Source organism: Saccostrea echinata, unplaced genomic scaffold (genome assembly GCF_033153115.1).
Source record: "Saccostrea echinata isolate AGI-Se365-2 ecotype Australia unplaced genomic scaffold, CSIRO_AGI_Sech_v1 ptg000054l, whole genome shotgun sequence".
Taxonomy (NCBI): Eukaryota; Metazoa; Mollusca; class Bivalvia; order Ostreida; family Ostreidae; genus Saccostrea; species Saccostrea echinata.
The window spans coordinates 52,321,338-52,337,051 of record NW_026889803.1 but is presented as its reverse complement, the minus strand read 5'-3'; the positions used below and the strand labels follow the sequence as shown (position 1 = coordinate 52,337,051).

Here is a 15,714-nt window from a genome sequence, read left to right as displayed (position 1 = left end):
GAATTTGGCCAATCACTGCTTGTTATTTATGCTTTACACAGTATGGCGGCTTAGTACATGAATTTCGCAGTGTCTGTTCATTATTTAGCCTGGTAGGTTCTTTTCTCACTTGCATTATTTTTTGGCTTCATGTTATTTGTGTTAACTAATATAAAGTTTTACACATGTTTTAATTTTAAGTATACTGATAACCTAGGTATAGTAAATTTATCCAGTTTCTATGCACGCTGAAAGACTTGTCTGAACAAGTAATCAATGTGCAGAATTTGCTACTGGTATAAGATAATGACCACTTCGTTATGATTATTGTGGCTTTTTGAATGTTAAGGTATAATTACAGTATGCATATAACATTAATATGCAAGACGATGAAACCGTTAGGACGAGCACAGTTTCCTTTCTTTCTAAGAAAACTCTTAATTTCAATAATCGATTATGAAAAAAATACTGGTTGCCCTTCACTAAGGGTTGTTTTAAGTGATCAGAAAAATGATGTTATATACAGAGTGATGTTTATTGATAATGCATATGTTAGGCCAAAATGAAAAATTCTTTTGTTTCCCCTAACGCGACCAACCCAATTAAAACGCGCCGACTAGAAAGTTTTTTTCCATAAGATTATTCCAATATTTATTATTTTTTATATCTAATATATTTGATAATTACTGGGACAACAACATTTATTTGAATATTTGTCTGGTCAAGGGCTCCAAATATAGACTTGTACACGGCACTTTAGGCCATTGAGCAGTAAAGAATCTTTTTCGTGCCAGTATCTACTGCAACACTGGGCCTAAGTTTTTATGGTCTCATTCGAAGAACCGGTCTCAACATCCTGCATTGGGATTTGAACGTGCAACTTAGAAATAGCTCTTTACTTCGAGACTCCAAAACAAGATGCTCTAGAACCACTGCACAATTCGAAGCCCTTGAAAAAGTACATTGCGTATGTAAGCACTGGAAGCTGATAGTAGACCTGTATAAAAAATATACTGATATTTACTGAGAATCTTTTAAACAGATGTACAATGTTTTCAATTTCAACAAATTTACTCTGATATGAGATATTTCACAAGTTCAATTAATTTACCTTAAATGTTGAGTCTAAACTGCATTTGTATGGTATTCTAGCTGTTTACAAATCGCTTTCTTTTGTACTTAACTTATTTATAAAGGTATCATTCCATTTAATTTTAGGATTGTAATTTAAAAGCTGCTGTCAAAAAAAAAATTATTTGCCTACCTACCTACCAAACTTGAGATTTTTGGGTTGGGTTAGGGGAAACAAAGATATTTTTAATGATGGCCTTAGTTAGTGTGTAGGGGAGATATTCCATAAAATTCTCTTTAGTAATTCTTTTCAAGTAAGTTGTTGCTTTGCTTTAGCCACTACATTCCTATGCACACAAAGAGGCTTGGGATTTTTAGAATTTTTTACATGAACTCATAAAAAATTTCTTTGAACTGCAGATTTCAACCAGAATTTCCTCTGTTCCTACACTTTGTTATTAGAGCTTGCAGTACAAGCAGTGCTTTATGTCACTTGCTGTGCTTGGTATTAAGACATCTTTGAGAATATTATGAAGATTGTTATCTTCATTTTTTTTTCTTTCAAGTAAAACATTTTTTTTTCTCCTTGATAAGGCCAAAGAAATGGACATTGATGAAAAGTTGCGAGAGCAGAGCAAGGTGCTCTTACAGAAATTGAAAGCAAAGCAAGGCAGACTACAGCATATGCTAAGTGCCAGTCGGAATAATGATACAAATGTGAAAGATACCACACAGAAATATCACACAGATTCCAATACATCGCAAGCAAGAAGTAGTGGTACAAAACAGTATGATGGAGAAACAGTCACCCAATCTTTAAAGGAAAATGGAAAGTCAAGAATTAGAGTATCGAAACCAAAACAAATTCAGATAGAAAACAAAGAAAATTTTGATCAAACTACTCAGTTGAAACAAGGACTCCAATCCAAAGAAATGATGCAGGAGATCAGTAATAAAGGAAAAATGTGTAACCCTGGCATTTCGTATAGAAGAGCAGACAATGAAGTTAAGTATGGTAAAAAACCTTTGTCAACCAATGGAAAATTTGAGAGAAATGAGAGAGATGCTACCGTATCAGAAAGAAGAAAGTTAATTGATCGCAATGTACAGGTTGAAGGGGAAGACATGAGCTGTATGCAAACAAACAGTGGACTAAATTTTAGTTATTCAAGATTTGATGAAAGTGATCTTGATTTTGCAAAGTCATGTATGGATGACTCTGCAAAGGAGGAGGAACCTGAACAATACTTTGATTGGCTTCAGGAAGCTGGAAATGACAAAAGAGCAGCCAGACTGATCCAAGAATCATCCAAACCAAAATCGATACTACAAACTACAGGCCCGAAATCTCTGAAAAAGGTAAGCACTATCATTGAATTATTAAAAGTACTATCATTAGTAGAATTATTATTCAAATTATTAAAAGTACTATCATTAGTAGAATTATTAATCAAATTTGAAACATGTATGCAGTACATGTATAAACCTTTAAAATTTTAATTGCATAAATTCAAGTATTTTATTAAATCACTTATGCCTTTGGTCTGAAACTTAAGAATTCAAGAATTTTATTGTAAAGATTGCTCTGTACCAGTAGCTAGAAATTTAAATTGAACTTAATCATATTATTTGCTTTTGTTGTGCTGAGCCTAAGAGATCTAAATCTTTTACAGTCTTTGAGCAGAGTGAGTTTTCTGACATCACAGGATAGTCTGGGGAGTGACATAGATCCCCAGGGCACAAGGCATCTGCTAGGATACGACTGGATTGCTGCTCTACTTGACAATGAAAGGGGTACAACAAGCCTTCCAGAGAGTTACTTTGATGAACTGAGGGAATTTAGGCGGCTCAACAGAGATGAATGTGTGAATAAATTTTACATGGAGTACGGGCATCTTTTTTAACTTCTTCTTGATTAACATAGTTTGATATGTTCAATGAGTGTTTTTAAAATAAATTCTTGATGATTTAGAACCATGATTTGACACAGGATTGTTCATGAATAGTGATTATCACTTATTGTCATAACTCCAAAAATAATTTATATTTTCTGTAATTTTATATCTTGTCCCAACCTTTGATATGAATCCTGTTTTCTATTGCTTTTTTGACCCAAATTTACATGGTGACCTTTCTTCATTAAGGTCATTCTTCCAAGGCAAGAGTTAACTATTCTGAAAACACAGTGTAATTTCATTGTTGCATTAAGTCTGATTCATTTATCATACAACAAAGGAAAAGACATTTTATATGAATTTCAGAGGCCCTGAGTCACTCTTTTACGAGTCTTCTGACCCAGAACCTGTGAAGGAAATCCTTCAGGACACCAGTAAGTCCATTTATGTCACTTAATACTTATACATTTACCTGTAGGTGCAATTCTGCACTATAATGTATTACATGCACATGTGTATATCATAATTCTTAATTGAAAATCTGACCATAGATATGATTAAAGGTAGAGCAAGTAAAATGAAAGGTAGGTTATGCTTGTGATTAATTTTTTTTTTGTTTTTCATTGGACACTTAGCTTTATAGCTAATGTTTTGTTACAGTATTTTCCTTGTTCTGATTTGATTTTACTTTATTGTATATGCTTTACCTTCTATATGAAAGTTTTCAACATAATAAGTATATTCATGAACATGTTAGTAAAGAAAGACCTATATATGCAGTAAAAACATATTTTTGCCCCCATAAAAGGCAAATTTTGAAAATCTGCAGAAATGTACTTAATTGTATTTATTGTATGGAAATTCTTAATTGACAAAACTTATTATAGTTTGTTAAGTAGATCATCATCAAGGGTTAATTGTTTCTGTGACGTCACAAACTAATTGAATTTTCTGTTATTTTCAAGATATAGGTTAAAATGGACAAAATTTGTTCAATTTTGAGTTTTAGAATTGATTGAGCCCAAGCTTACTCCAGAACAATATTCACATATTTGATTGCTATTATAATTCTACGCATTATATCAAAAACAGAGCTGGGGCAGGCCTGCGCTCGATGACTTTTAATCAAAATATCGACGTAAAATACCCTTTTTTCTCTTAAAATCATTGAAAATTTGAATTTATGTCATCCTCGTGATGTCATATCTAACATACATGTATAACATCATGGCTGATGAAAATTGGTAGTGCTCTCAAGTCTGCAGATACTCCTATTGTTTAGAACATAATTATAGATTTTTCAATCAAAGTTTTATTTTGGGGACAGATATTGGTCAATGCCGAATTTAGTCCTTTCATTAAAATATAAAGTTTAAGTGAACACTGTCCTTGAAAAGTAATAACTGATAAGTTAATACATTAAATTAACATCTAGGTTGCCTTTAATACATTAAAGATTTACACTGTTTATGACTTTAATTGTATAATAATTTCATTATTTTCAGTCTTGTTATCCTGTTCATATACTTGTAGATATATTATACAATTATGGACTGTTTAGTAAGCAGTCATCACAAATAATCAGGTGTGAGTAGTTCTACTTACTGAACAGTCCATAACAGTTTTATTATCCTGAAGAATCTGTAATAAAATAGAGACTGTGAATTTTGGGAAAACTACTTACCCTCTCTTCTGATGCCATACTCTGAAAGTAAAATGACATCAACATTGAATTTATTTTTTAATGATCCTGCACATTAATCAATTTTATATAAATGTATTACACAATTACTCAATGTGTTTGGATTAAGAAGACTTTGTAAGTTTATGATTTTATTATAAAGTCACAGCAAAGGCAAAAACAATGGTACATAAAAAAGTTCAATGGCTGCAGGTCTCGGAGCCAAGATGGTGAAAGCTCACATATTCAGTCTAGGAGCTAAGATGGTAAAAAGCTCTCATAGTCAGTCTTAGAGCTAAGATGTTAAAAGCTATTGATACTCAGTGCGCACATCTTTTGTACAAGAAGCTGCATCATAGGGATCACGTATTTGGTAATAACAATCAGTAAGATACATTGTCACTAAATTAATATAGTCTCCCCCTCACTGAAGCTCTGTCTCTCATCTCCTTATAGGATACGGCAATGTCCTCCGTTTACATTAACATTGTGTATTTTGCACATTCTTCAGTTAATTAGATGGTTGCAGCTTTGCACAAGGTCTGATTGGAAGTGTCAATGTTAGAGAACAACACATCGTAAAAACATATTGTCCGTCAAATGAAGACGCTCACTTATTGTATCCAATCTCCCAGAGTTAGTAAACAAGTTCATAATTAAGAGGTTATTGTCCATCGCTATGCACACTAATAGTATCAATTATAATGCAAAACACAATATTTAAGATATTAATAAACGCAATGTACAAAATTAATATATCAATTAAAATTATAATTTGTATGCTCATTGTGTTACGTAAGGGAGATACTTTATATTTGACCATGAGAAGTCTGTTAAATATGCTACCAGTAAGAATGAGGAAGCAAGGCTGTGAATAATTGTGGGCAAAATTTTCCCAGCTCTTATCCAATAATTTATCATGATATAGTAATTAGAATTTTATTTATAGCTTCATTCAAAAGTGGTATGTTCAGCAGGTCAAAGAAAGTACATGTTTTAAAATACTTCTTATATTTCAGAGGTAAAACCTTACATAGTGAACAACAGGCTTTTCACAGAACCTCTGAAGAATAATCTGCTTCCAGGAGAGGAGTCTCCTAATGAAAGGAAAACAACAAAAAAGCCTACCCAGGAGGACCCAAGATTTGTCAGGTATTGAAGAAAGTTGTATGCACAGTATAATAGCACTTCAAGTATGAAATGCTATAAATCACAGAATAAGTTTTGGATCTGATACAGATGCTGAAAAGAGACTGCTAAAAAAATAAATGAACCTAATTACAGCTTGCACATGTACTTCATTCACTATTTTAGAAATACCCAGCAAGGGCCTGTACTTTGAATTATTTTTCAATGATTTCATACATGTAATTATACTCATTTAATTATCAATTTAAAACACCTGTATTGTTCTTTTGTTAGCTGAAAAAAAAAACTTATTTAAAAACACAGTCATATAGGGTCATTTTGCTGGCATATATGTACGTTAAAATTTCAGTACATTGACAAACTTTGTTTCCCTGTGTTTCCTGTTGTTTTTACATTTTTTATTGGAAACATAATCATACAATTCCTTTACTAAAGTTTCTGTTCTATAAAATTCTATAGAGTCAGTATACCCAGATCAACACTTCTATCACCACACCGTGTTAAACCACATCGAAGAAAGAGTTTGGAGGACACTGACTCCTTTTCTCTGTCTCAGGTAAGAACGCTGACTTTATCTCAGGTATATAAGAATACCAGCTTCCATCTATCTCTTGACAAAACACTCAGATTTCTCTATCCCAGTTAACGAGGTTCGCTCCTGAGCTATTGAGCAGATTTTTATTTTAACCTATATTTAAAAAAAACTGAGTAATGCTTTAATTCTTACAATAAATTTGGATTCTACAATGCCAAATAAACTATATTCAGTTAAAACTCCATGATTAAATTCCATACCAAAAGCATTAAGTGAGGAACTATATTTTGTGGCGGAAGGTTTTTTAGAAGAAAATGATCATTTTTTCTCTTTCGAAGTATTTAAAGTATGTTAAGTTTGGATTCCTATTTTTACATGCAGTCTGCACACAGAGTTATTTTGTGCAGTGAACTGTTTTATACTGGTCCTAAATTATATATTTAATAAACTGTCATGAATTCAATCATCATATTTGATAAGTAAATCAAATATATTGTGAAAATCAAGAAAAAAAATAGCCCTAATTTAAGCTCAAAATTAGCACTATTTTAGTAATATCTAAAAATTAACATCACAGACCCCCACTTTTAACTTTCTTTTCTGAATATACAAGATACTTTTAACCATTCTTCTTAAATTCAGTAAAATGTCATTACTTTTAAATGAGTTTTTTGCTTGTTAAATTTGTAATGCTAGCAAAATGAAATTTTTTGAGTGCAAAAAGGTCAAATAATTGAATGTGCGGAGTAATTTAAAAAAAAATTTCGTTGTCAAAAATTTTAATGGGTCTATTCAAGATGAAATAAGACTATGTTTGTTCCCATAATTTATTTGAATAAAAAATATCGGAGGAAAAACTTAAAAAGTTGATTTATGTGTAAGACGTTTTTACAGTGCAAAAAGGTCAAACTAAATGCTCTGTAGCGCCAAAAGAAGCGTATTGACCCCAGTTTTTTGTTTTGATTTTTAATTAAGCTATGTGTATCAATTCTAAAAATATACTTGATAAAAAATTCTCATTACTTTTAATGTCAGGATCCAACCTCCTTAAGGACCTTATGCCTTGCTCTCTCAGGAAGTACATGTACTGATAAATTCTGAACATCATATAAGGATACATTTCCCCATCATGAGTAAAGAAATTAACTAACTCTATCTCTGTTAAAGGCACTTCTCTGCTTTTAGGTCACCTGAGTCTCTCAGGGTAAGGGGTCCTTGTGTTTCTCAGGAAGGGTGGGGGTGGGGGGGGGTCTATTGATATTATAGTGAAAATAAGTTAATTCTTTGAACATTTTTAACTACCAAGATAAGTGCATAGTTATGATATGATGAGGGTACCTCTGCCAAATTTGTGAATTTCATGACCCTTGGTCATAAGTTCTGGTGTTAGATGTTAAATCTGTAGTGAAAATGCATTATTTCTTTGAAAATCTTCTCTGCCCCTGGGCATATCGGAGGCAAACAAAGTTTTAATAAGCAAGAGTATGTTTACAAGATTTTTGAACATCTGGACCATTTGGTATTCTGGTCCTGGCCAGGACTCTCAATTTGTATTCCACTGAGCGAAGTTATTCCCCTTTGCCATTCACTTTTAGTATTTAATCACTGTAACATAATGTATTTGAAAGGTTAATAAAAAAAGAGAATTATGGAAGAATTTTTATTGTATAGTACAAAAAGTACTCCCATAGATTTAATGATCAGGTAGACTTGTAAATAATAGATAAATAGAAGTGTGACCAAAAAAAAAAAATAAATGTTCTTCAAAGACTAAGAGAAGCCAATGTGAGAGATAATAATATGGGGGTAAAAATAGTACCGATGCCATATTATTTTGTTAATAGTCTGCATGATAATAGTGATAAATGGGGGACAGATTGGAACTTACTTTATCAGATGTTACTGAATACTAGACTATTTCGTTGATCCTGATCATCCTATTTCCTCTTGCTTTTGGGCTTTTCTATCAGTTTATTATATCCTCTATGGATCCTCTAAATTGTTGTATTATACTCAGGTGACCATTAAGGCCCTTGGGCCTCTTGTCAGGAGGAATGTTAATCCTCTTGGTTAAGGACACTTCCTCCTATCAGTCTCAAGATACTATAACTTCTCTAAGAAGTAAACTCTCTGGCATCTCAGTTACAAATGCATACTGTATAAGTGGAATTTTTCGCGAGACGCAAATCTAGCGATTTATCCAAAAACTTGGTATCTATTTTTAGCGAGAAGTAATTTTAGCGATTTTATAATGTCAAGTAAGATAACTATAACAACCGACAAGTATAAGTTGTTTTCGATATTCAGTTTTAGTGATCTCAAATTCTACTTATATGGTATTTTTCTTTGGTCAAATTAGGACATTCAATCATCTTAGTATTTAGTATTTATGATATTGACACCTCTCTGTCCCAGATTATGACATTACTACTCACTCATATGCATAAAGTTTGAGATTTCCTATCATCTGAAAGTGGTATGTTCTTTTCCCCAGTGGTTTCAAATTTTAAGTAGGATATACATAATTTATAAAAACATGTACATGTAATAATATAATTATATGTTTTTGTTGATTCTCGATTGAATCGTTATTGCCATCTAGGACAAGGCTTGCTGAGTCCAAGATTGCAACCATGATTTCCAAAGGTGGGATTAACGTATACACATACTACAATCTAATGCATAATAAGTGATTTTCTTTCATTAGCTTTTAAGGTCATCAAAGTCACTCAGGTGACCTGTTGCTATCTAGATCTGATTTTATCCATTGCTGTTCACAAAAACCCAGGCTCTTCCCTGGCAGGTCTTTCACCTGTCACTTTCAGGGCATGGTCACAATACCAAATGTAACAGGGAAGGAGAAAATTGTGACTGACCAGGCCAGGATTCAAACCCAGATCCCTTAAATAACTAGTCAGGTGCTCTATTGAGCAACTGGTGGTGATTAAACCTGCCTGACCACCACATGTGTCAGGGCTTGAAATAATTGATGGCCCGCTGGTCTGGGGCCTGTAAATTTAGGATTTGGGCTAGTGCTTTGTAGAAAGCACATGTCCTTGAGACCAGTGATTATTTTAGGCATATCAAAATTAATTCACAGTCAGACTAGTTAACTAGACAGTTTTGTGCATCCAGGTTCTAATGCAATGCGAACAAGTCCTAGTTTTGTTAGTTTGTACTATGAAATAATGCAATGTAAATTCAATATCACAAAGATTTCAAAGAACAATTTTTTTAAGAAGTATATTCTTAAACATTTTAATGTTTTCTAAATGCTATGTGTGCAGTAAACAAGGGCTATGCAGAATCTAAAAGTGGTACTACAAGAGGTGATTAAGAATGGTGAAGAAATCTGATTTTTTTAAATGTTGATCATTAAAATCAGAAATAAATTCACATTTCAAGTTACATCAAATGTAGTCTGATTTTGTCTCCTCACAACGAAGTTGGACGGGATTTAGTAATGCCCTTGTGTGCGTGTGGGTAATTAAGTGTGTGCGTAATGGAAGATGCAAGCAATAATTTATGTTGTTGTCAATAGAGATGGATTTGCTATTTTGCGAGGGGACACTCTGCTTTGCGGTGCCCTTATTTAAGCACTTGTTTCAGGCCAGTCTTTTTTAGACAACTAGCCCAATAGGACAAGGAAAGTTATCGATTGACCAGTAAAATTTTAAGTTAATAGCCCAGGTGACCAGTGAAAAAAAATAAATTATTTCGAGCCCTGCGTGTACAAGGTTTTTGGATCACACAAGTTTTTGGCCACACGTATATAAGGTTTTTGGATCAGAATCATTCCTGAAAAATAATAATTAAAAAAGGAGCACATAATAATGAATGTGTACCGGTAAACTTATTTTATTGAGCATTTATTTTCTTCACATACTGATAACATCCATCATGATGAATTTAGTCATCTTTTAGTACCTATATTTTTCAGCATTGTATGAAAGGATACGAGAATTCTGTTCCTTCCATGGTCCCGACAGCATCCAATATTGGCCTACGAGATGCTTCATTGGGCCTCAAGTCCAAAATGCAAACAGTAAGTTTATGTTTGTCAGTTATTGAAACTTCTAAGATTTAGCAATATTTGTGTACAGTACATCAAATTTTAGTACTTTGTTTGTTAGTAGATCAGAAGAGATTGTATCATTATAAAGTGTTTGTCTTTATGTCCTCATTTAAACAATATTTCTAAACTGCTTTTCCTCCTGTAATTTTCACCTGATTTTTGCTAAAATCCAGGGATTATATTTGGATCTTTCTATCTGTCTGTCTGTAATTCTGTCTGTCTGTAACAGTAGCATACTGATGATAAGTTTCTAGATAATATCTTTAAAGGGGCTTAGACACAGATTTGAAGTTAATGTTTTCTTAAGTTTTCAGTGTTATATCTTGACTTATATGTTTCTAGAGCATTTCATGCCAAAATATAATAAAAGCGTGTTTAGAAACTTATTTTATCTGTAAATGAATTCTGGATGCATTTGATTGACACATATCCTTGCACTTTCAGGAAATAAACTTTATTCTTAATACTAAGAAAAGAAATTTTGTTGTGTATTAATGAAAATATTGAAACTACAAGGGGTTATCAAAAAGTTTGTCCACTGATGTGATAAAATTAATACTATGTAGTTGTTGATTACAAATTTTATGGGGAACATAAAACAACAAAAATTTAGATAGTGTTGAAAAATTCAGCTTGACATGTTGATTATTTGCCAAATTATCATTAAATAAAAAGGGCATTATATGACCGTTTAGTTACATGACGTCCGACAATGTCATTATTTCTCAATACCCACTCCTTCTGCCTCAATACACTTATCTTGATGAGATTCTCTGGAGTAAAGTAGAAACCTAAACCCATCTTGTTTATATGACTTTACAATGTCATGATCACCTGATTCAATGCATTAATATTGTGAATTTTAAATCTATACATAGGAAAAGATCCTCACTCGAATTGCCAGTATAATTTTCTTGTTGGAGTTCTATTTCAACCAATGATCAACTTCACTTTTCGACATGACTGACTTTGGACACCCTGACTGTAAATCGACATTATCCGTGTGTCTCTGTTCTTGCTGAATCTTTTTTTGGTATTTAAAAACAAGTACTCTGGATGTATTTTATTTCTCTGTAGCCTGTTTAAATATTTTCCAAGTCTATGCCAGGTTTTCCAGGGGCTGAAACGTTATAGAATGTTGTAAAATGACACCCTATCCCCTTTCGATGTCATTTTGAACCCCTTTATTGTTTGGAATTCAATATAAAATTTACGATAAAATTTCATAGAATATACAGAGTGAGGTGAAATTTGCAACTTTTAAGGAAAAATTGTCTCATATCACACGAGTGAATTAATTGGATTTTCAGATGAAAAATGCTCATATTAGAAGAGTTTTTCTCAGTTACACTCAGGTAGAAAATGCGTCATGTTTGAGGTTGCGCCGCCTGGACATACCATTGCTTCCAAAAAAAATTTACGATTCACTAAAAAATAAAACTTATGATTTATAGTTTATTTTACAGATAGAATAGATGATGCTTATTAAATGTTTAAAATTCATTGATGTACATATAGCGGTGTTAATTTTATGGCACTAGTCCACGAACTTTTTGATAAACCCTCATATAATGCAGAAAATTTGGAGTAGAAATGTCAGAAAGCAGAAACAACTCACAGTTATTGTCAGTTCATGCTCTGCAGTGATGTGTGTAGTGTTACCAAATTGAACACACCAGGTAAAATGTAAACATTAGCAGTAACAGAGCTCGTGCCCTGTTTACGAACACAGATGTTTGACATGAATGTAAACAAGAATGACATTGTCAATGAATTCTAAGAATGTTCATGTAAGTTCAATTTAATTAAATTGAAGTTATTTTGTGAACAAACACAGAAATTTAAAATGTAAAAATGCAACTGTGTCTAGATCCCTTTAAAAAGTCTTTAGCTTGTGCAGTGAAATTATATATTTTAAATTGCAATGACTGAAAGAAGACCCAATGGATTTTTTTTTTGTACGCATGATAATTTCCTCAAAATTTCTGCAAATTATGCTACATTGTATATATATATATATATATATATATAAAGAGAGAGAGAGAGAGCTTGAGCTTTGTTTCTATGGGATTTGTCCAAATAAGATACATACTGACTAATTTTTCAGAACACATCAGTGAAGGTAATAGAATGTACAGCTTAAGCAAATATTTTTGTACAAACAAAATTTGTGTGTCACCTCCAAACCAAGCAATTAATACTGTATTTAATATGCGTATAATAATTCATTTTTATATACAGTGTATCAAGCTAACTTTAATTCTAGATAGCGAAAAACCATTTTATTTTTCACAATGTATTCAAATGCATGCACAGAAATAATAGTTTTTTTTTGCAATAATTCAGTACCAGCAGTCTTTCAATGATGGTACAATGATGGTACCATCCTAATAATCTACATGAGAAGGGATCTTAAATATTTTTGACTGATTCTCTCAAAGTGTTTACTAATCTACAATAAGCACTAAAATAAAATGGATACAATATTATGAATTCTTTTTTAAAAACTAATCTGTCTATAAAACAGTGTCCAGCAACAAATGAAAGGCAATCTACACAAAAAATCCATTCATGTATGTTTTTTTTTCCTTTTTCAGACTCTAACAGATGCTGAAAGAATGGCAGCAAGTTTTCCTTATGCATGGGATACTTCCGCAGCTGATCAACTGAAGCCAGTAAAATCCAGTTTGTATTCCTCTTATCAGGATATGACCCTCCCTTATAGCATGCGCTCTAATGTTCCTGGGGTAGGAGAAGAATCCCTGAGGCTAAAGAAAGCCACAGAAGACCTGCTGAACTCTACCTATTCCTTGATGTATGAGATGCAGAATATCAAAAAGAACAGGGAAATTGGAGTGTAATCAAATCAGACTGACCTTATGAAATGTGATGATTTATGTTTTTATTTTATGTACTGAAGCTGTTTCTTTAATAGTATTAAATTATTTAATTATTTTAATGATGAGATCGGTCTTGTTTTATGCTTTTATGCCCATTAGTAGAACCTTTTGGGGGGGGGGGGGGGCACTAATGTCTTGACATGTGTTGTAATTTTTCCTACATCTGTCCAAGATAGTTCCCACTAAAGATGTCAGGGAAATATTGATGGAATTGATAAGATGGATTATTATTGTGACCAGCAGTATTTGTATGATTGTTATGACCAGTTACCAAATGACTGTTATAAACCGATCACCAATCTAAAAAAATATTGGCACAAGAAAGAACAATACACTTCTGATATTATTGTATGGTAATCAAAAAGGTTACTCCTGACAAAGTTAATTTGAAGATTAAAGGTTACAGTGATACTGAAAAATGTATCGGGTATGTGATGGTAGAAGATGATAATCCTAATGAATGGCTCAGTCAAGATAAATTTGAATTTCATTTTTAAAGATCAAGATATTGTTCATGTTAAATATTTTTATGAGATCTAACATTTAAATGATTATAAAAGGTCAACTCTATATCTAAATAGTAAATACAAATTTCTAAGTTGCAGTACTTGGAGTCACCAAACACCATTAGATATCATAACAACATACAGTGCATTCAGCTTTGAATTCACTCCAAGCAAGGATTCCAAAGTTAAGGGTCGATAACCATTTAACTCTCTGGATGACTTTTACCATTGAGATATGACTTTTAACAAGAAGGATGTACACTTCCAGACTTGCTTTGGATTCTGAATCTGACCTACATTTTCCAGATGAGTGACCAGGGTAATGTTTTTGGAGTAGATATAAAAAATGGGCTGTTATGATTAAACTTGCATTGATGGTGCATATAAGGATGAAAACTTCCAGACTTGCTTTGGATGTTGGAACCATGGCCGTAGGAACCGGGGACACGAGGGGCCGTCCCCCCCCCCCCCCAATAATTTTTTCCGATATTATAATACTATAGAAAACATAGCTGCTATATGCATGTGTCCCCTCAATAATGTCTGATGACCTTTTTTTTTTCTTTTTGCTTGTCAAGGAATTTTGGTCGTTCATAGTGCCCCCCCTCCCCAACTGAAAATGTTTGTGCCCCCTCAAATTGAAATTGCTTCCTACGGGCCTGGGAACTGACCAGAATTCTCTTGAGTAGTAAACAGGTTAAACGTTTTTTGAGCGGGTATATTTTCAAGTAACTACAAGTCCTACTTAAACCAAACTAGCATGGATATTGATCTTAGGATGTACACTAACTAGGAAAACAAGATGTGTTTGTGAAACACTGAAGCCCCCGTATGGCAACTTATAACAAAGGTTAAACTTTCTCAAATGCAAATCAAATGTGTTGGTACCCAAATTAAGGTCTTGACTCGAGGAATAAACCTGAGAAATATGAAAACCCTACCAGCAACCATTGAATAAATATGGAAAAGGTTAATTTTTTTTCAAAAGTATGTCAAAAATCAAGGTGATGGTCAAATGGTCAAAATGAATGGTGCCCAAGGAAAGGCCTTCTCCCATGAAATACACAGGTGAAATATGAAAGCCGAAGCACCGATCGTTCAAAAGTTATGACCAAGGTTAAAGTTTTCCAAAAGCAGGTCAAACTCCAAGGTCAAAGGGTCAAATTTGTTGGTATCCAAAGATAGGCCTTGTCACAAGGATTACATATGTGAAGTATGAAGCCCTAGCACCAACCGTTCAAAAGTTATGGCCAATGTTAAAGTTTTCCAAAAGTAGGTCAAACTCCAAGGTCAAACGGTCAAAGTTGTTGATATCCAAAGGAAGGTCTTGTCACAAGGATTACATATGTGAAGTATGAAAGCCCTAGCACCAACCGTTCAAAAGTTATGGCCAAGGTTAAAGTTTTTCAAAAGTAGGCCAAACTCTTAGGTCAAGGTCAAAAGGTCAAAGTTGATGGTATCCAAAGAAAGGTCTTGTCACAAGGATTACACTTGTGAGGTATGAAAGCCCTGGCACCAATTGTTCAAAAAGTATGGCCAAGGTTAAAGTTTGGTTAAATTTTGCAAAATTGGGTCAAACTCCAAGGTCAGGGTCAAATGTCAAATATGGTGGTACCCAAAGAAAGGTCTTGTCAAAAGGAATACACATATGAAATATGAAAGCCATAGCTCCAACCAATCAAAAGTTATGGGCAAGGTTAAAGATTTTGCGGGCAAACAGACAGACTGACAGCTAGAAAGACGGACGGACAGGGCAAAAACTATATATCCCCGAATCTTCGATACGGGGGCATAAAAAATATGATGTGAAATTTGTCTTACCTATAGATAACATTCGTCGAGGTTATATATATTATAGAGGAAGGAAATCATGCAGTACAATACAATCAAAATTTAAATTTATCTTAAATTTTAAATAAAACC

The 15,714-nt window shown here is 33.1% G+C and overlaps 1 protein-coding gene across 2 annotated transcripts; it reads left to right on the top strand.

Annotated features, from left to right (window-relative positions):
- The first annotated feature begins 45 nt into the window (after positions 1–45).
- Positions 46–13,344, top strand: LOC133172428 (uncharacterized). 2 transcript variants are annotated; one of them, XM_061307310.1, is made up of 9 exons: positions 46–92; positions 1,645–2,409; positions 2,724–2,935; positions 3,312–3,379; positions 3,497–3,529; positions 5,646–5,778; positions 6,235–6,331; positions 10,251–10,355; positions 12,983–13,344. In XM_061307310.1, exons 2-9 carry the CDS (start codon positions 1,654–1,656, stop codon positions 13,244–13,246), a joined length of 1,668 nt encoding a protein of 555 aa, XP_061163294.1. In that variant the 5' UTR covers positions 46–92; positions 1,645–1,653; the 3' UTR covers positions 13,247–13,344. The 2 variants fall into 2 exon arrangements, with proteins under 2 accessions (XP_061163294.1, XP_061163295.1); XM_061307311.1 differs by lacking the exon at positions 3,497–3,529.
- The last annotated feature ends 2,370 nt before the right edge of the window (positions 13,345–15,714 follow it).

Coding starts and splice junctions, on each gene's coding strand:
- LOC133172428 (XM_061307310.1), top strand. CDS start 1,654: ATGGACATTGATGAAAAGTTGCGAGAGCAGAGCAAGGTGCTCTTACAG. Junction 3,380..3,496: donor GGAAATCCTTCAGGACACCA/GTAAGTCCATTT, acceptor ATCTGACCATAG/ATATGATTAAAGGTAGAGCA. Junction 5,779..6,234: donor GAGGACCCAAGATTTGTCAG/GTATTGAAGAAA, acceptor AAAATTCTATAG/AGTCAGTATACCCAGATCAA.